The sequence below is a fragment of the Dromaius novaehollandiae genome, chromosome 17 (assembly GCF_036370855.1).
Source record: "Dromaius novaehollandiae isolate bDroNov1 chromosome 17, bDroNov1.hap1, whole genome shotgun sequence".
Classification (NCBI taxonomy): domain Eukaryota; kingdom Metazoa; phylum Chordata; class Aves; order Casuariiformes; family Dromaiidae; genus Dromaius; species Dromaius novaehollandiae.
Window position 1 is genome coordinate 3,337,908 of NC_088114.1, and position 19,736 is coordinate 3,357,643.

Below are 19,736 nucleotides of genomic sequence, written 5' to 3' on the forward strand. Positions count from 1 at the left end.
TAAGGTTTGTTTTGCAAGCATCAGTATACTTAGCAGAATTAGCAAGTTGAAGCTGTCTTTTTTTAAGATTAGAAGCATGTTGGCCTTGAAAGGCATTTTCCAACAATATTTAGTCTCTTAATGATGTTAACTGTGAATTTAATACTAATCTTTTTAATTTGAAATTTTTTTGAAGAACTTGCGCATGACCAGTTGTGGATGATCGTTCATAAACTAATTGTCTCACTTTGTTATTGTACCAAAAAACCACATGAGAGCAGTGCTCTGGTCTCAGAGTACACTGCGCAGGGTCAGATTGCATGTGTCGGCACGCAAAGACTGCGTTACGCAGTCTGTGTTTTGAGTCAATTCAGACATTATGCTGCTCCGTTCTAGAATGTCCTCTTTGTTTCCACACCAAATTTACAGACAGCTTGCTTTTCTCCATGGAAACACTGCATCTGTTCCATGGTCGTTGCGAGGTGTAATGTTAGCAAATGTTTCTTCCTTGAATTGTCAAGTCATAGTTTCAAATGTTTTATCAGATGAAACATTTTACTTTAATGTTGGCACTACCTGTCCCAAGGAAGGAGAGTATGGCGATGGCAGCACGCTTCTCGGATGTCAGCTAAGATTAAAGAGCTACTGGTACTGTTTTCTTTTTGTCATGACTACAGGGTTCTTACGTGGAGTGACCTATGACTTTAACCTTTTTCCCTTTTTGATTGTGCATGTAGATTTTTGGGTACTAGTTGTTGGAAATACTGTTCTGAAGGAAACAGCAGTGGTTGGCCCTTTTTCTATTGTAGGAATTCCTCTTTCGACTGCTGGAAAGTACTGTGCTTTGAGGTGGTGCAAAGAGCAGGAACAGCGTACCAAATTTATTTGCACTGAGGTTTAGATGTTTTCTTAGAGGATTAGACAGCTTGACCACAAGTCAATGCATCTGTTCAAATTCCAAATCAGCAGTTCATATGATGTATTCACTAAAATGTGCTTTGTCTTTCTCTTCACTTACATATTCTGGTCTAAATTTTCTAAAGCAATCAGCAGTTCTGGATGTCTAAACTTCTGGGAGTTCAGTCTGAGATGCTTTAAGTGAGCGTGCTTCCCCTCCCTCCTCCAGTGATGAGTGTCTTCCCTCTGATTTATTTACTTCAGACTTGGGCTCTTTCCATATCTTGTCGCTCATGAAAATTGACTGTTTCTAAGACTAAAGATAATACTGCACATCAAAATCATCCCACTAAACTGAGTGACAAAAGTATATTTCCGCAGCGAATGGTAAAAACTTCAGAACTGTGTGGCTGTATGATTTTTAACTCAGGGTTGTATGGTTAATTTTTTTATCATAACCTGTCAACACAATTTATATCTGTTATCAGTGTATTAGAATTTATTTTCTTAGACCAGTGGTTTTCAACCTATGGCTTATGGATTCCTGTGGTCCGTGAACTACATCCAAGAGATCTGTGAAATGTAACTAAGGAGAGTAAGCAAATTGGCAATGCAAAGCTTCGCATCTGCATTTGAAAATTTGTAGTAGTCCACACAGAAAAAAATTGCAGTTCATTGAATCAGATTCTTTGATTTTCCACCTTATTTTTAAAAAAGAAAATGGAACACACTGTCATATATGAAACCATAATTTCAGCAAGTCATATGTTTGATATCTCTGCCGTAGCATCTCACATGTCCTGAAATTAATTAATTAATTAATTTTTTAATGTTCCAGCCTTGGTGACAGTCTGGTATGTATTTGATAAAACTAAACATGCAACAGAACTGCTGGCAACTGCAGTTCCCACCAGTAGCAGCCCAAGTGCAAAGCTTGTGTTTAAAATCTCCCCTTTGAGCATGGTTACTGTTTAGGTGGAATGTGTGGCTTTCTGAACACCAAAACAGGACAGATTATTAGACTTCTTCTCAGCATTTCCATAGTTTCCTGATACAATCTTTGGGAAATTTTCAGTTAAGTTATTGCCTGTTGGTAATCTAGATTCTTTTGCAGATGAGCCAAAGAGGATTCAAGGAAGGAAAGTGAACAATTCAAGACAAGTAGTTAGTTACTAACACATTTTAATTCTCATAAGAGAAAATTGTCATCTGGAGCCTGTGAGGAAATTCTGAACTATGTAATACTTAAAATCACTTGATGCAAAGTTAAGGACTTCCAGCGTTTTGTGAATTCTGTTATGAAGTGCTAATATGAAAATGAAGATCTTGGTTCTTTCTAAAAGTCAAAGTTGCATTTTCACTATTGCAATAAGACAGTAACATACTAAAATGAGTTGCCTAGATTTTAGCAGTTTGTTGCATTAAGCTGCAATTTCAGTAACACTGAACCCAGGGCACAAGAGATTGTGTTACTTTCGGCCTAGCTGAAGGCTTGTATGTTGAAAAAAGCAAATGACACAGCAGATACATAACCCATGACTGTGGAGAGCAGGATTAAAATATGAATGAGTGCCTCACGCCAAGAAATGCGGTATTAGAATGTTCTAGCTTTCTGTTGACCAAAGCTTTTAAAACTTTCTTTAATAATCATTTGAAACTGGCTATTCAAAAGCAAGATGTAATTGAGGGGGGATTTACACAAGATTTGTATTTTATCATTATATTTTGTACCCACCTATCCTATATATATTTTTTTTTCAGTCCAAAAGCACTTGAATAGCCAGTTTCAAAAACATTATAATGGTAGAATATTGCTTCCTGGTTTTAGGAAGCAGGTTTTTTTAGAGGAGAACTTGTATCTTGCCTTTGAGCCAAGTTGAATTTTCATAAATCTTGTGTTTGCCACTGACAGAGGTCTGTGAACTGCAAAGAACTCTGACCTTGATAATTCTTGCATTTGTGTTTGTATCAAAACCTCCTTTATCGTGACCTGGTATTGCAACCAGTAGTGATCAGCTGGCACCATCATATAGTTAGGAGGAGGGAAAAAAGAAAGAACTACCAGATCTCAATGGCTCTTTTAGGTTTGTGCAGCCTTTTTTTGCTTGTTTTCTGCTCTACTTGTTTTTCTTCTAGATGAATTTGCCACTTTGGGGTTGTATTCCCACTGAAAGATGAAGGATGTGAGTGCAAGACTCTTCAAGAGAGCTGCTGCATAGTGACAACTTGGTTCCTGAGGCTCTGTAGAATTAATTGTCTTGTAGGGTTGAGTAATTGTGCTCTGGTCAAATGATGCCTTTCTCCTTTTTCCCTTTCTTTCCATTGGAGACCACATGACCCATTTTTATATGGCTAGTGATGATGTAATGTTCTGATTTTTAGCAGTGAGGAAGATCAGTAGAAATCTGTTTTCAAAACAGTTTCTCAGCTGTGCGCAGTGTGCCCATTCTCTAACCATTCCTTCCCGCCCGTACTCCTGGTGGGATTTCAGTGCTTGCGTTACTTTTCATAATGGAGTCCTCTTAGTGATTGTTTGCAAAAAAAACCTAGAATAGCCATTTCTTTTGAAAAGCAAAATAAAAAACAAATGGAGACAGGCCCATGAGATCTTTCATTATAGCATGAACACAAGTTATGAGTACTGAGCTGTCTTTATTCATTCTGGGTGATACTTGTTCAGTATGATAATTCTGAAGTGAACTGTGCTTTTACTAATAGAATCAACATTAATTAGGGTTTCTCCACATGTAACATGAGACTGATTTGAAAGGAAGTGTTGTGGTAGTGCATTATTTGGAGCTGTCCGAAATGGGTTACAGACGCAATTGGTGATCAGCTGCATTATAAGCCTTTAGATGAATAGCTTACTGTTTCAGAGTAATGTAAAGTGCTCATGTAGCCTAGGTATAGATCTGTTAATTACCAATTGTAATGATGCAAAACAAAATTTATTTAACATTCCTCTTGATTCGGTATAAGAGCCAGACAATGATGACACTTGTTTTCTGATCTTTCTAAAACTTTGAAAAATGAAAATTACTTGATTTGGTTTTCCTTTATCAAAAATAAATCTCGCACTAATCTCAATGGCATTTCTTTGTAACACATCTGTATTTCTTTATCAAGCCACAAAGTTTGGCATGATTGTATACAGTTTGCTCCTTCCATGAATTTTGATGGGTTGGGAAGAAACAGGGCCATACCTCTCCCTGTACTTCGATTTCAGAGATCTCACTCTCTGCTTTGCTGTTTGTGGATATGAAAGCTCCCATTTTAAAATTAATAGTAGATTGACGTCTATCTTACAGAAAGAGCAGAGAAATTTTTCTCTTTAGGAGCCATAACTGCAGATGGGTGGGTGTCGTACTTCTGGTAGTGCTGGGAGAAGAAGTGTTCAGCAACCTGCACAATGCTACTTCAGAGGTTTCATGCAGCATAACTTAAATTGTAGACAAATACCATACAGCTGAGGTGGTAATTAATGCTTTTTAAAGTATAAATTTATTGCAGGCTAATTAGAAAATGGCTTAAATTTGGCACAGCCAATCTTGAAATAGCAGGAGAATGTTTCACTTTGTCATATAGGTTCACAGAGCTGTGTGACTGACAATCTCCTTTTTCACAGTGAATTGATTTTTAGGAACACTGATGTGCTTGCTATTAACAATACATGAGAGGTAAAACTTACACTAGTAGGTAAAAACATGGGTGGCCTTTCTCTTTAGTCTTCATTACTATAGCATAGCAGTCTCTTCCTTACTAGCATCTCTCTTGCCTTTAAATGTACCGTGTGCCTGGCATGCACACCTGGGTGCTAGTAACACTGCTTCTGGGCAATCTGCAGTAGGCCAGCCCTTTGCCTGTGCGTAGGGAGCGACTGGTGCCAAGATGCTGAGTAAATAGCAGGGCTGAGACCTGCTTTACAGTTCTTGTTTGTCATAATCTGAGCAAACAGTCTGACATTGCCACATGTCTACATTTCCTTTGTATTTTTTAGGTTTTTGTTTAGGTAGGTGGTGGTTTTTAAGTGGGCATATTTGTTCTGTCAAAGCCGTATATATATATATGCTATAGATATATATAGAGCTTAGTAAATATCTAAGCTATGTTCACGAAGAGCAGTTTATGCTTTTGGGGGGGGGGGGAACCAGTCAATTTACAGCTTGGCTTTGAATTCACAATATACATTAAAAAGCCTTTCTAAAGCTTTTGTAACCGAAAGGAAGATGCCTTCTGTGGCAAAAACCTCGTGGCATACTTCCCCGAAAAGCTTATAGCTGGCTTCCAAGTCAGAGCAGCACTTTATCCTAGCAACGCAGGGAAGAGTCCCTCCTCCTCCTCTGTCCAGAGGGCTGTAGCTGGGGCACTGTGTTGGGGACTGTGAGCTGAGGTATCTGGTGATCTAAAGTGTCTGAGTCCAGCAGAGCTGAGGTGGATGTTTACTTTTTAGTTGTAAACATCTAGCGCTGTTGATCCATCTTAGTTTTTCAGTTCCAATAAATTCTTAAAAAACTCTTCCCTTTTATCCTGAAATTCCCTGTTCTCTTGACTTCTCTTGTAGTTAGCTCTCTAGTTTCAAGTTGTTTTTGCTGGCATGTTGCAGCACTTGAAAAATGTGACTTAAAACAGTAGGGTGCACAGAGCGATTATATCTATGCGTAATGTTGTTAGTAATGCTGTTAAGGGCTTTGTTTTTCTTTCTTAAAATAGCCTTTTAGTTTAAAGCTCAAGATGAATACATCAGCATTCAGCAAAGGGAATTATTTTGATGTTTTAAGTTCAGACTTAGTGTCTTTTAATAGGAAATGCCTTTCAAGAAATGAAGGGCTGGAAATGCTATCCTGGGAAATGCTTCTAGTTGTTACTGTAAAGCAGCTTTTATTGTGTGTTTTCATACACAAGCTGCCATGTAGTAACTTCTTTATTCTGCAGGGGTTAAAATACTGATTTTTTTTTTTCTTTTGTGTCTAATATTTTTATATACAGGTTTAATCCAGAGGTGGAAAACAGAGAAGAACATACTGTATCCATGTTAGGAGAAAGATAGTTACTACAGGTGAAGAAGATTAACACTGGCATTGCAGAAAGATGAGTATGTTAAAACCAAGTGGACTTAAGGCTCCTTCAAAGATCACCAAGCCTGGGAGTACGTTACTGAAAACACCTGCATCTGTTGCAGCTGGTAATGAATATTTAAATATCTTAACTTTTGCTTATTCATCTTTTCTTCAAACAAAAAGTAACTTGACAGCTATGATTATATACTATTTATACTAAGCTATTTTTGCTCGTATTTCTGATCTAACAAAAATGACATAAAACCTGCAGTAAAGTCTGATTTTTACTAACTGAATGCAATTTTAGTTTGAAACAAACTCTTTTTAAAAGGCAAATGCTGTAGTGTTGAAAGCATGGTGGAATGCAGAAAAAACCCTTTTATCCTAGCATACCCCCACTTCCAATTGAAAACAGTTCAACAAATTACAGTAGAGGGAAAGCAGCTGCCACAATTATTTAGCATATTTTCAGTTTTGCTGGCTGAGATGTACTTTTTTAAGTACAGCAAACCTGCTTTTTTGTTCCATGTTTCTCCTAAAATAGCAATGTATAAAATTATATACAACTGCTCTAAGAATCGTCACAAATAATTAAGCAATTATATTCATTGTTGGACATCTAAATTTTTTTTTTTTTTTTGATACACTAACAGAAGTTTGCAAGTAGCAGAGGGTCTTGAAGTCTAGCTTTTGTAAGGCTGTTTAAATAAGCATCTCTGCTGATGCTCTCAAGAGGAATAAGAACCTTACGGTTAAAGTATAGTACTGGAAATCAAGACACTAAAAACTGTTGCTGGCTACCAGGATGTGAGCTTTCTGTGGATTAAAGCTTTTGTGTATATTTTAATCCTTCACTGAAAAAGTAGCTGTTTTCTCAGTTTTAACAAATGTAATTAGACATTCAAGATGGAGTTTTTAGAGGAACTGAAGAATTTAGGTACCAAATGGCCATCGTAAATGATTTAGTTTAAACAACTTGGGTTGTGTCAGCCATGAAGCAATTTTCATTTAGATTGATCTAGTTATCCTGCGAGATAGCTATTTCACATACATCCTTGACAGTCCTTAGCCTAGTTCAGAATTCTACTTTTTCACTCACCTGAAGCAAGTAGTTTTCTTTGGAGAAACTTTTTGGTGATCATGATAAAGATGATTGCTTAGTTTTTGAGCTTTGACTTCTAGCGTTCAGTTAAAATATTGTAAAGACTAAGTTAAATGCGTTCATTGTCTCTGTCCTTAGACTTTGAATTATGTATTCCAGAGATTACAGTATTTTCATAGGTAAGAAAACTTGGAATTGTACTCTTCCTCTTAGAAATCATGCTTTTCCAAACGCTCACTAAATTGAAACAAATTAATGAAGCCCAGTGGAATATTAGTATATTTGATGCTTATTACTTTCTCATTGTGCTTGATTCTAGCTCCTGCAGAAAAAGCAGCTTCCAGTGAAAAGTCCTCAAGCACAACCACTGCAGACGCACATGATGAGTTTGTGGATGATTTCAGAGTTGGGGAACGTGTTTGGGTCAATGGAAATAAACCTGGCTTTATTCAGTTTCTTGGTGAAACGCAGTTTGCTCCAGGACAATGGGCAGGGATTGTTCTAGATGAACCAATTGGTAAGAATGACGGCTCTGTGGCTGGAGTTCGGTATTTCCAGTGTGAACCCTTGAGAGGAATATTTACAAGACCATCAAAGTTGACAAGAAAAGTGCTGACGGAAGATGAAGCTAATGGTACGCAGACAGCTCATGCTTCTAGAGCTACATCCCCAACTTCCACATCAGCTGCTAGTGTGGTGTCTTCGTCCCCTGCTGCACTTCCCCCTTCAGGAATTCCACAAAAGACTTCGCCACTTGCTGCTAAGGAGCACTCAACTCCTTCTCAAATTAGCAATCTTTCAAAAACTGCAAGTGAATCTATATCAAATCTCTCTGAAGCAGGATCTGTGAAGAAAGGAGAAAGGGAGCTTAAAATTGGAGATCGAGTTCTGGTAAGATTTCCCTGCAGCTTCTGTGTCTGCTTTTTGAATGATGAATTGTAATTTTTGCTAATACTCAAAACTTCTCTTCTGCTACCCTGGTTCAGATAGTGTACATTTTTACTCTAGCTTTCTTTACATTAACTTTCTCACGTGGACAAGCTCTTCACATGCAGTTTTGCATACTATAGGGAGATCTTCCCAGTACCAACATAAAATGGTTAGTTTGGCAGTTTTTATTCTATCGTTTTTTGCCAGTGTTTAATAAAACCCTTTGTTTGGTAGCAAACTATTTGTAGCTTATCTTTCCATAACTTTAAGAACTAGGGTCATGCTAAGTAGAAACTGAGCTGTTCAGGTAAAAAAGTCTTTACAAAGCTAACAGATGAAGGATTGATGGGCAGCAACATAAGTAGTCTCATAATGCCGGTGATCACCCAGGAATTGCATGTTCTGCTGGTGATGTGCCATGTTACTTGGCTGCCCTTCATAAATTCAGAACCACAAATGCTTCTGTTGATGTATCCCTTTCACTCTTAAAAGGAAGTTCTGTTAGTTTAAACACTTTTTAAATCTTTGTGTGGTGTACCTTTTAGACCACTATAATAAAGCATGGGTCATTTTTTGATAACTGATTTGACATACGTCTGCTAGGAAAAGTGGGGAATTTTGCACATCACGACCATCCTTTTCTAGAAGAGGCATTAGAAAGCTGGAGATGCGTCATTTAAGTTGTAGTCTTTTAAATAAACCAGAATAATATTTGTATGCCCCTCAGATCTACAATCACTTTAATAGATTTTAGGCTTGAATTACTTGCATGTGTCGTAATTAAACTGAAGAACTGTTTTAGTGTAATTGTGATTCTCTCTCCCCTCCCCCCCACCCTCCAAATATAACTTCCAAAATTTCCATTAGGTTAAAACAAGGACAGGAATTAATGCTCTGGCATTTCTGTGGATAACATCAGAATCTTGTGTAGAAAATTGCATAGATATTGTTTGTGTTATATTGACCCACAAACTAATGATTCTGCAGTGAAGATAAGCTTGATATTTTAATTTTATTTTAAAATTTTTGTTAAGGAAGAATTTGACTGTTTGCTCTTCTGCGTAAAGAGAGCTCAAAACATAGGGCCAAAGTGAAGAAGGTGTGAAGGAGACTAAGGTGTGAAGTGAGGGCAGATGAAGTTGATGGAGCTGAGCTGAGATATGGAGTGTCACGGGGAATGAAGGTTTAGTATTTATCCCTAGCTATTTCTTAGAGTGGACTTGAGCCCTGTGTTACAATCAGCTGTGTCTTTTTTTTCTTTAACCACTTTTTTGTTTTTTTCTCAAGGATCTTTGCAATGTCCTTTTTGTGAGGGAAAGTTCTGTGATATATGTGAAGGCATCACTCTAACTTTCCTGTATCCCATTAGTGCAAATTACAGGAGAAGTATATCCTAGACGTCATGATTTGATAGTAGTAAGGTGGTAGTAGGTCCCAAATTCTGTTATGCAGAACAGATTAAACTGTGTTACTTCATCCTCCCTACTTCTGCTCTTTGTGTTAAGTTTTCCTGTTGAAACATCAAACTGCAGTTTGAGGTTTTGGGGCAGTTCCTGGTACAGCATGACAGTGGTGCATATCTGTAATTTATACACCAGTGTAAGTGAGTGCATGCACAAAAAATACAGATGTTAAATGGTCAGGAGCCTTGTCTGCTGTTTTCAACCCTTTTTGGTTTTTAGTAGATATTCAAAATCTGGTGTTAAGAAAAATGAAATTTTGTTTTCCCATACTAATTTTTTCAAATAGATCTCAGACTGTGCCCAGCAGATGTCATGTCCAATAATAATTCAGATTTAAGTATTTTAAATCTCCACGTTAGTGCAAATACTGGGGAACTTGGCTGAGTAAATCTATTATTTCTTTCCTTCGTTGAATTCATGTCCAGCACCATGGACTGTAGAATTGAACCGTCACTGTTTGCAGAGCCTACAGCTGGCACCAGTTGTGAAGGACATGCCTGTCACTTACTGTAGCTTGCCTAGTCATTCAGTCTCTATCAATGATGCAAATGCAGCTGGATCGCTCCCCAGGATGTCATTTATTTTCTGTTTATACAGACAGCAGTAACTTTTCAGCAATATGTATACAAGAGGATGAGAGGGTTGATGGAATTTGTACTTCCCAGCTCAGTCTAGGATTTCACCTCCAAATGACAGCGTAGCATCCTAGCCCTGAGGTGCCCTCCAGTCCAACCATGCCATTGCAAATCTCTAATGCCTAAATACTGTACAAATTTATCAGTTATTGCAACTTGGACTGACTACTGTTGAATACTTAATGAAAGTTCTTGGTAATAGCAATGCCATGCTGAAGGCGATTAGGGTTATTTGGGAAGACCAACTGCTCAGAATTGCATCTTGGAAATGGTGAGCCTCCAGCAGTGTAGAATTGCAGTTTGCTAGAACAATGCATTCGTGATAGACAGCTGCTCATTTGGGAGTCTTATTAATATGCTTCAATGGAAAAATATGTCCTCAAGGACAAATTCATAGATAGGTAAATGCAGCTCATCAGTTAAGATTACATTCTAGAATGGACTTCAGATGTGGCTCAACTTTGATCTTTCTATGTAATCTTCAGGTGTAGTGTTACTGCTTTTCAGTATGTTAATTTTTTTCCTCCAACTTTTATTTGATTTTTAAAATGCATTTAATATGAGTTATCTTAAATTGACCTGTTCAGACTTCTTGTTGGCAACTGACTGGTTTTGGATGATATCTTCAACAAAAAAAGGGGAAAACAAGCTCTTACAGTTTTGTCTCCCCCCTGCCCCCTCCCCCAATCTGGGCTGTCAAGAAACAAGAAGCCATTTTGACAAATGTTTAAATGCCAGAGAAATGCAGCTAGCAATTCACATCTCATCTCATCTCATTTCTGCATTAGATAAATGTAAATTTGACAAAAGTTTGTTGAACCTGAAATGTTGGGTTCAAATCATTTCAGGCTTCACAAATTGGCATTTCCCATTATCTAGGCTTTATTGGAATATTCTTCAGTTCCTACTGAAATGTTATTACTGTTCCTTTGTATGAAAGGTTCTGCATCACAACGTTAATTCCATTTCTAAGAAACTGTGAACTCTTCACACTTGCTTCTGCAGTCTGTCACAGTAAACTACTGCATCAAGTGCCTATAGCCAGTGGTGTTGGGATGAGGTAATTTGATTAAAGGCTGTATGTGCAAAGAACTCTTGGAGAGAGGATTGCTTTAATCATCTACGTAGTGCATAGGCTGCATTGTGGCTATTTTATCCATAGGCTATGGATAGAAAAACGTCTAAGCTTATTTCCTTATTCCTTTGATCTCTCTTGTTTCACCAGTCTGTTGTGCACTCAATTAGAATTACCTAATGCTGCATGGTGCTGTGTATGGTGTTCCCCAAAACTTCTATGGGGAAACTGCTTTGTCTTTGAAAAAATATATATATAGTAATAAAAGAAGTTTCCAATGTAAATATCAGTTTTTGATTTATTTGGAAACAAAGAAAGGAGCCCTAAATAATCTTTTCTTACTTCAGATACCATTAAGAAAAATAATGATGATGTGCAAGCTGAGTATTTCAGACACTTGTTCAGATACAGTGCTAGTCAGAGAAATGCCACTGCAAGAACCGGGTAGAACTGTGAGGTTGTCACCTGTATATTCTTGCAATGCAAGCCTGCTTGGAGGATCTCATGTTAAGGTCATGCTGAACAATGCAATAAAAGCAGAGGTGCAAAGATGCAAAAGAGGCAAAGCTTTGCATTGGAATATAGGTTTGCTTTTTTCAATGGGCATAAAAAATCTTTTTCCAAGAGACCCTGCGTATAAAGTTTCCTTAATAACAAAACAGGCAGACAGCGCTTCAGGGTATGGGGTGTGTCTGCAGAGCTGTGTTCCTGTGGATGTTTGCACAAAAGTACCTGCAGCAGTTTTGCTGCAACAGTTGGCCACATTTTTTTTTTTCATTTATTTATTTGAAGAAATCACTAGAAAAATAGTTCCTTGCACACACTAGTGTCAGGAAGGGAAATATAGCAGGGATGGAGAAAGTCAAGTAACCCCATTTTTGTAGAACTTCTCTTCCTTGAGTTTCTGGAGGAATCAAAACAAAGGCAAATCAACCTAAAAGTGAAGTAAATACACAAACTGATGTATCGTACCCCAAAATGGATGGTCCAGGGCAGGAGGAGAGGTCCCTTAGATTTCTGTAGTTTATTCCTCCTCAAACGCTATTAAGTTAAAACAGCAGGCAAGCCCTCTGCTGTCTGGGAAGTCTCTGATAAGACGTCTGGCTTCCTTAGATCCTGGTTTATTTAAGCCAAATTCAGCGAGTCCTGTTCTTAATTGCCTTGTTGACTTAAAGCTGAGCAGTAATTTTTCCTTTCAGTAACAAGTATTTGGAAAAAAATCATATTAGTATGTATAAATGTTGAAAATGTTAGGAAGATAAATTACATATTTAAAAGAATGGTAGTATTTGGTATGTAACTCATTAGTCATCTTTTCGTACTTGTTGCACTGGTGTACAGCTTCTACTGAACAAATAGCCAAAGCACGGAAAAGTGATTAATGCAGAGGGTAGTTCAGATCGCTCTGACTTAATCATAATTTCCACTCTTAACATCTAAAGTATGTTGCAGAATCTGGATATGATTTAGTTGGTATATGCAGAGGGAGCACATTAACTCTGAGCAGACTGGTCTCATATTTGAGGGTTGCTGTGAAGTAGGAAATGTTAATGGGGAAATACGCTCTTCCTTCACTGGGTACTTCCTTCACTTCTTTTACTGGGTTAATGATAAATAGTGCAAGGTCTTTAACAGAGCTACAGCTGACTTGCCGACTGAAAATGAGACTGCATTTGCTGACCTTTTTAAAGCTAATATAAATAAGAGTTTTCATGAAAAAACTGATCTCATTCTCTCCTCTTCTTCCTCCTCCCTCCCTGTGCCAGTGGAAGTGTTGCTGTGGCCATGTAGTAAACCTGACTGGGGAAGAACTGGTCTGGCTGAAAACTGAGCTAAGAAGCAACTTTCTTTCAGGCTAAACCAGTTCCCATTTCCTGTTTGTCTGAGTTGCAGCCAGAGAAATTGCTTGCCCTGGCATTGCAATCACTCATGTTTTCTCCAGAGCCCAATACAAAGTGGGGTTTTTTTGTTGTTTTATTTTCGCCATTAGAATATCATGTTGAAATAAAAGGGGGAAACCTGCTTTAAGTGACAAACATTGCACCTACCAAGGTAAACAGTTGAAGCTGTTTGAGAGTATCTTAGGCTTCTTCCTGGAAGGACCAGATGCTATATTCAGGGAAAAAAAAAAAAAATCTTATCAACCTAAGGGGCCTTAACCTTCTCAAGGGATTAAAGTGCTTTCATTCTTTTAACCAGTTACAGCTTCATTATGGTCTGCCAAATCTGATGCTGCCGGAGCTGAGCTGTAAAGCTGTAACTTGGGCCTCCATCCATATGTTCACAAAACATTACAAACTAGATTTACAGGCATCTGCTGATGCGGCCTTTCTACAAAGTTGTTCTCTATGTATGAGTAATACTCAGTTTCCTCTAAACTGTGTTGGTTTTATGCTGCTCGCGCAAAGTTATTTCTTGCAAGTGAGTTCCTTACCAGGCTCTTCAGTGATGTAACAGGCAGAGACTGATAGGAGATTATTGTCAGATTTGTTTCCACCCATGTAAACTATCTTCAAGTGAACATGACGTAAGGCTATGAACTGATTAAATTCCAGGACTCTTAACAGCGACAAGGGAACAAATATTTCATGTGTAAAGAGAAGTTTCTCCCTTCAGAAATAACCCTGCATTGTCAGTGTGGCATTTTTATTGTAAACTTTCCATTTTCTAGCTTCTATAACATTCCAAATAGAAAATACACCTCTGAGTTTTTATTCTCTTAAAAATCTAAGTGGTCAGTATTTAACTGTTGAAAAGCAAAAATTCATAGGCCTAGTTACATGTAAAGCAGTGCAAAAATGTCTTGCCACAGTGCATAGGAGGAACAGAAAAGGAAGCAAGCCATGGAAGCAGAGTTCATATGATTGCGTGCTCTGCTCTGGCTGACCCCTCCTGAGCCTCGTTTGTTGTACTTGCAAATGTATTGCTAGGCTTAACTGCTCAGTCATACTTTTGTCTCATCCTTAAGCTGAGTTGACTGTAAGGTATTTTGATGGCTTTGTCATGTTAACCCAAGGATAAAAGTGATTCTAATATCTATGTAAGTGTATTTAGGCATAGCATTTTAGATATTGTAGAGTATGATGTAAATTAGCTGGTTGCCACAGCTTGCAAAATACATATAAAAATATAGCTGAAGGATGCTCTAGAGAGTATCCAAAGACTTTGTCCATAATTCACTGATCTTGGTGATTTTCTTCGTGCAAACTGCAGCTTTTTTAGTGTTAACATTTTAAACATTTTTCAGGACAAATTTTCTGTACGTACTTGTTTGGAGATATATGTTAAATTTATCTTATCATTGCCGGAAGGTGTTGGTTGTGTCTAACTGTGAGTCATTTTGTTTTGGCAGCTCCTTGTTTAACTTAAAATTACATGTGAGTTATTGTGATGTAATGGCAGTAACAGTTGATTTTTCACACCCTTTGCTAATAATTTGTCCATGCAAGTTCGAATTTTTCTTGTGTATGTGCATGAATTCCCTGCCTGCCCCCCGCCTTCCCAAGGGATGTGAAGTCCAGGAACATGCTGTACTTGCCTGTTTTGACACAGGATGGACGAAAGAACAACTTATTTATTTATTTTAGTCTTCACCTTTGCTTTTTAGTGGTAGCAAATTCATGTGTGGCTTTTGCAGTATGGAATTACTGTTAGAGTTCTTCGTGTAGTTTCCTTTGTGACAAATGAATTGAGGATCTTAAGTTTTTGACATTTGAACTATTTCTGTGTTATTTCACATGTGGAGAAACCTCAATAACAGATTATTTTTGATTAAGAATTTGGTTTCTTCTGGAAGTAGGGTTGTGTAATAACATTGTACCTCTAAGTCTCCTATTCCACATCATCTTTTTTGCCTGCTTCAGCCTTGCTTTCGAACTTGTTAGCCAACCAAATTTAACAGAGAAGTAGTGGCTTAAAGATAAGTTTTTACAAGTTTCTTGAAAATAAGTAGCCAAACAGAAGGCAGGGAATCCATACCACATGTTTTGGGGAGGGTGCAGTGTAACTTTGCAGACTTCTGCACGCCAGAGAGTCCATGTGATCAAGGTCTTGTCTAAATACTGTTCTCATCCCTGGGAACAGCTGTGGACACTGTTGCATTTTTAAATAGCGAAGTCACTCAACCGTGATATCCAGTGCTGTAGGAGAACAGACATCATCAATCCTGCTGTTCACAAAGCTGCTGGTTTGAAAAATCTGAATTACGGAGACAGGTTTTAAGTTTAGTAGATAGTCCAAACACTTGATCAAGGCATGACTGGAAGAGTGCTAATGTTATGCAGATGTTCCTGAAAGGAAATGGGATGACCTGGAAAAGCAGAAGCTAGCTTGTCTAGTATCAGGCAGAAAAGAAAGGCAAAAACTGACAGGAGAACCAGATGTTGACAAACTGAAACATGATAGTGATGTTAAAACAGATGGTTCTTAAGTTTTACTTCCTCCCTTGAAGCTATTAATTTAATGAAGAAAACTCAGAAGATGCTTGGTCTTTTTTAATAATTTTGAATACTGTATGACAGTATAACTTCAAAATTGGCATTGTGCTTTACCACTATTAATGTATTTAGGAACTGGGCGATCGATGGCACTCTCCCCCCACCCCCAAAGGCTGGGTTCTATCGGATATTGGTCACTAGTGTGGTTTTCCTGCAAACTAATCTAGTAGTAATACTATTCAGCACTCTGATCGATGCTCTGGAAGTACAAGTTATTTCTGGTGAAGTCTCTGGATGATGAGAATGGTAAATAATAACATGCGAAGCGCAGTCCATGAGAACCTCTCCTTTCATCCCTAGTAAGCCAAGCTGTTTAAAACAGAATATGTTTGGTTGTATTCAATTGCAGAGTTTGTCATGCAATTTATGCTCTTACTCTTAGGCTTATAAAGTGGGTAGCTGTCTCCTGGAGAGAGAGTAATGTCTGAAAAAGGTCCAGGAGTCAAAGGTACTGAATAGGAGTTCATGGTTTGCTCCTGTGGCGAAAGGACCCATGACGTGTGTGTGCCTCTGAACAGGAATTGTTGAGAGGAGCAGGGAGGGCTTTTTTGCGTTTTATGCAGCACCTTTTTGGTCAGTACTCAAATACTGCATATAGTTACAACCTTAGTTTTGCAAAAAGTATGTTGGAAACACTGGATAAAATTGAGAACAGCTTCAAAATGACTGAAGCTGAAGAAAACATCTTCCAATGAAACACTTGAAATCAATCTGCATAATTTGTGAAGGTGAAGATTAAGGAGTGACTTGCTTAAAACATGTATGTACTTTCCTACACGCTAAATACCTGTTGCTGAAGAGCTCTGTAATCTTCTAAATAAAAGCATAATGAGAGTCTGTGGCTAAAAGCCAAAGTCAAATTTGTTTTATTTGAAACTTAAGTGTGTTTATAACAATGGGATGATTAACCATGAAAACAAGCTGCCAATGGAAGTGTACTTTCTGATGGATATCAGCTCTGCTCTAAAAACGTAGAGAGACAGCTGAGCTCAGTACAGTTACTGGGTTCATTAGAGATATAATGGGGTGAATTGTAAAGTCCTGTCAAATACAGGAGACCCAGAACTGACAGTTCCTTCTGGCCTTGAGTCAGTGAAAGCATCAATTAAATACAACTGTTTTTGCCAAGTGGAAGTGGCTTATCTAAATATTGAGAAAGAAGAGAATGAAGATTCTGATGAGTAGATCCCAGTTATTTTCACAGGTGGTTTTTGTTTGTATTTTTCTCCAGGTGTTTGCTTGGGTTTTTTTGCTTGTTTGTTTTTTTTTCTTTAAGTGCTTCCTATTATTGGTGCCATAGTTTGAGTGGTTCTGGAGATTCCCGGTCTGTGTCACAAGCATAGAAACATCTAAGTGATGCTTTTCAAAGCACACCATAAATTACAGTGATCAGGCAAAAGAGAAAAGAGAGCAATTGTTCTTCACTTTTAGCTCTGCTGTTCCAACCTCTCCTGTGAAGATTGAGAAGGACGATCACACCAGGGAAAGTGGTCGGTTCTTTGTGCCACCTGTGTCCGATTAAGTGATACTGTTGTACTGACCGAGTTTCAGACAGCAGATTTTTCACAGATTTGTATTTTTTGATGAGCCTTGTTTAAACAGCAGTCTGACTTTTTAGACCATCTTTTTTTTTTTCCTGGAATTACACCTTTTTTGTTTGTTTGTTTGTTTCCTACTTGTGCTTATCTTTGGAAATGCAGCTCTCTAGAAGTTCTCACGCAGCTTGACTTACTCATACTGCTGTGCTTTCATCAAGAAGTGTTTGAAGTGTTTGTTTCAGGTTTACAAACCTGTTTTATTACTTTATTTTACATTGCAGTAGGTTCAGGTAAGCTTAGTTGGAATTTGATAAATGGAATTTAATCACTTTTCCCATGTGATTCACGTAACGCTAGCCAAATTCCAAATAAATTTCCGCATCTCCCACTGCCCAATAGCCTAACTTAGATACTCTGGCATATTATTGTTTTATATCGTTCAACTTGAATATATTCATGTGATAACTGACTAAAAAAAGATTTGGCAGTTCTTTTCTGTACTCTATTATTTAGTGACCTGTCTTAGCATGAACGAAGGTCATGGAAAACTGTCTTCATGGTAATGATGCCCTGTTTTTCCCATGTAGCTTTTAAAAACTGAACAGAGTTTTTTATTCTTTCATGCCCTCCTAGGAAGTAGGTCTGCAGGCAAATAAAACTAGTTATATATTTTTTTACAATTTTGCTGTCATTCTGCAACAGCTTCTATTGCTCAATTCATGTAAATACACTTGTTTTTTCCATATTAGTATATAAAATTTTGTGTTGCCTTAATCACTACTTAATCTCTTTTTCCCTTTAGAGCACTGTGTAAGTCTGTATGTAGAACAACTTTTATGCATAGATAAGCCCTTATCATACTGTATTGTACAGTAGGTCCTCACATTATCCTGTTAAGGGAATAAGTGATTGTTTATTCTGTTAAATGCTTTCAAAGTAGGTGTGTTGTTACATGCTGAGTACTTAACTGGAACTGGAGAGAGAGATACCGTTTTAGGCAGGCCTCTGAGTGACTGGAAGTCTTCAATAGATTCAAACTTTAGAGATCAGTGTTGACCTGGTCTCTAAAACTGAAGGTTTAGAAGGCTTTTGCTTGGAACTGAGCAAAACTGCATATATAGCTGCATCCATGTTATGAGCACTTTACTGCCACAGTATACACAGATTCCTGTTATTGGTAACAGGAAGGAGGCATCCTTCAGTATTTGCAGAAGGCCAGAAATTCGCTAACTGGCTCTTCAAAGAAGCTTGACGAGGTTTGGAAAAATACAGCTTCTTTGGCATTCTTTATTGCACCTTGTTTTAAAATAAGCCTGGTACCATGGTTACGAGACTAGTCACATTGCGGTTTCTCGTGGGGATCTCATGTTGCGCATCCCCATATGTTCTTGGTGTATGAATTCCTCTATTTGCTCGCTCCCACCAGGCCGTGGGTCGTAGTCCCATGCAGATCTGCCGTGAGTGCTGTCGCAGGTCCAATGGCAACTGGACACTGCCAAAGCTTTTCTTCCAGATTGTCTCTCCTGGATAGTCATTTCAATATGATTTCTTCAGAATAAATGCCACACATTCTTTTACCCATATGTGGAAAATGAGCAGGGCTAAGGTATGAAATAAAGGAATGCATATTCTGCACCCCAGACTAACCTGCATTTTACCAGAGCTCCAATAGTTCTGGCTAATTTACAGTTCAAGTTGGAGGAAGTAGCTTGCAACAGTTTTTCCTGCCTCTTGGAGAGTCTTCACATCCAGTTAACCTTTTTTTGCTGACATGCTTTGGCTAGATTTATCTTGCTTGCTTACCTTTCTATGGAAAGTCCCCCCCTCCCCCCCCTTCTTCTTTAACTGACTTATGTTGTTTAAATAACAAAAAAACCCTCCATGGAATTGCTGACAAAACTCCTTGACTTAGCTAAACAGTTGTGTTAAAGGAGGAAGCACAAACCTGACTTGACTTTGAGGGGATGCTCCTTATCTAGGCTATTGTTTTAGCTTTCCTGCCTGGTTTCTTTAATAGGTTCTTTACAGCCTCCTTTGATTTTTTAACTCTATTTGGGCAGACAGCAGCACAAAATCGAGTAGGCAAACAGCTGTACCTAGAACTAACCAGTCTCTCTTTTTACATAAAGATGTCTTCCACATTTATTTTAAAGAATGAAAGGTGGGGGGGAGAGGCAGAGTAAAAGCAACCAACCTAGAAAGTGAATAAAAACAGCTTGGGAGACCTGGCATGGACTGATATGTATGTCTGTATATGTACGCATAAAGACCCGCACATGTACGTATTTTTCTTTCATACTGCTCAGTTGGATTTTATTTTGATGTTTGTACTTACAATTTATCATCTAGAAAGAGTAGGATATGTATGAGGGAGACCAGTGTGGACTTCAGGGATAGCTGTTCCTAGGAAATACTGTTCACAAACGATGTTCTGTTTTCCCTCTTCACCACTGTGCCATAGAGGAGCTTTGGATTCCCTATAACTCGGTTGGTTAAGCTTCTTTTTTTTTCTCTTTTTTTTTCCTCTTTCCCGCAAGGCAGTACTCTTGTTTGCTTTTTAAGAA

At 38.1% G+C, this 19,736-nt stretch overlaps 1 protein-coding gene across 9 annotated transcripts in view; it reads left to right on the forward strand.

Moving 5' to 3' along the window:
- The window catches only part of CLIP1 (CAP-Gly domain containing linker protein 1), an 87,309-nt gene that overhangs the window by 16,616 nt on the left and 50,957 nt on the right, over nt 1-19,736 (forward strand). For all 9 annotated transcript variants that reach the window (XM_064521953.1, XM_064521952.1, XM_064521957.1 and 6 more), the window contains 2 exons: nt 5,863-6,058; nt 7,355-7,926. In XM_064521953.1, the coding sequence (XP_064378023.1) occupies nt 5,965-6,058; nt 7,355-7,926 (666 nt within the window). In that variant the 5' untranslated portion in view covers nt 5,863-5,964. Of the gene's footprint in view, nt 1-5,862; nt 6,059-7,354; nt 7,927-19,736 lie in introns of those variants that run through there.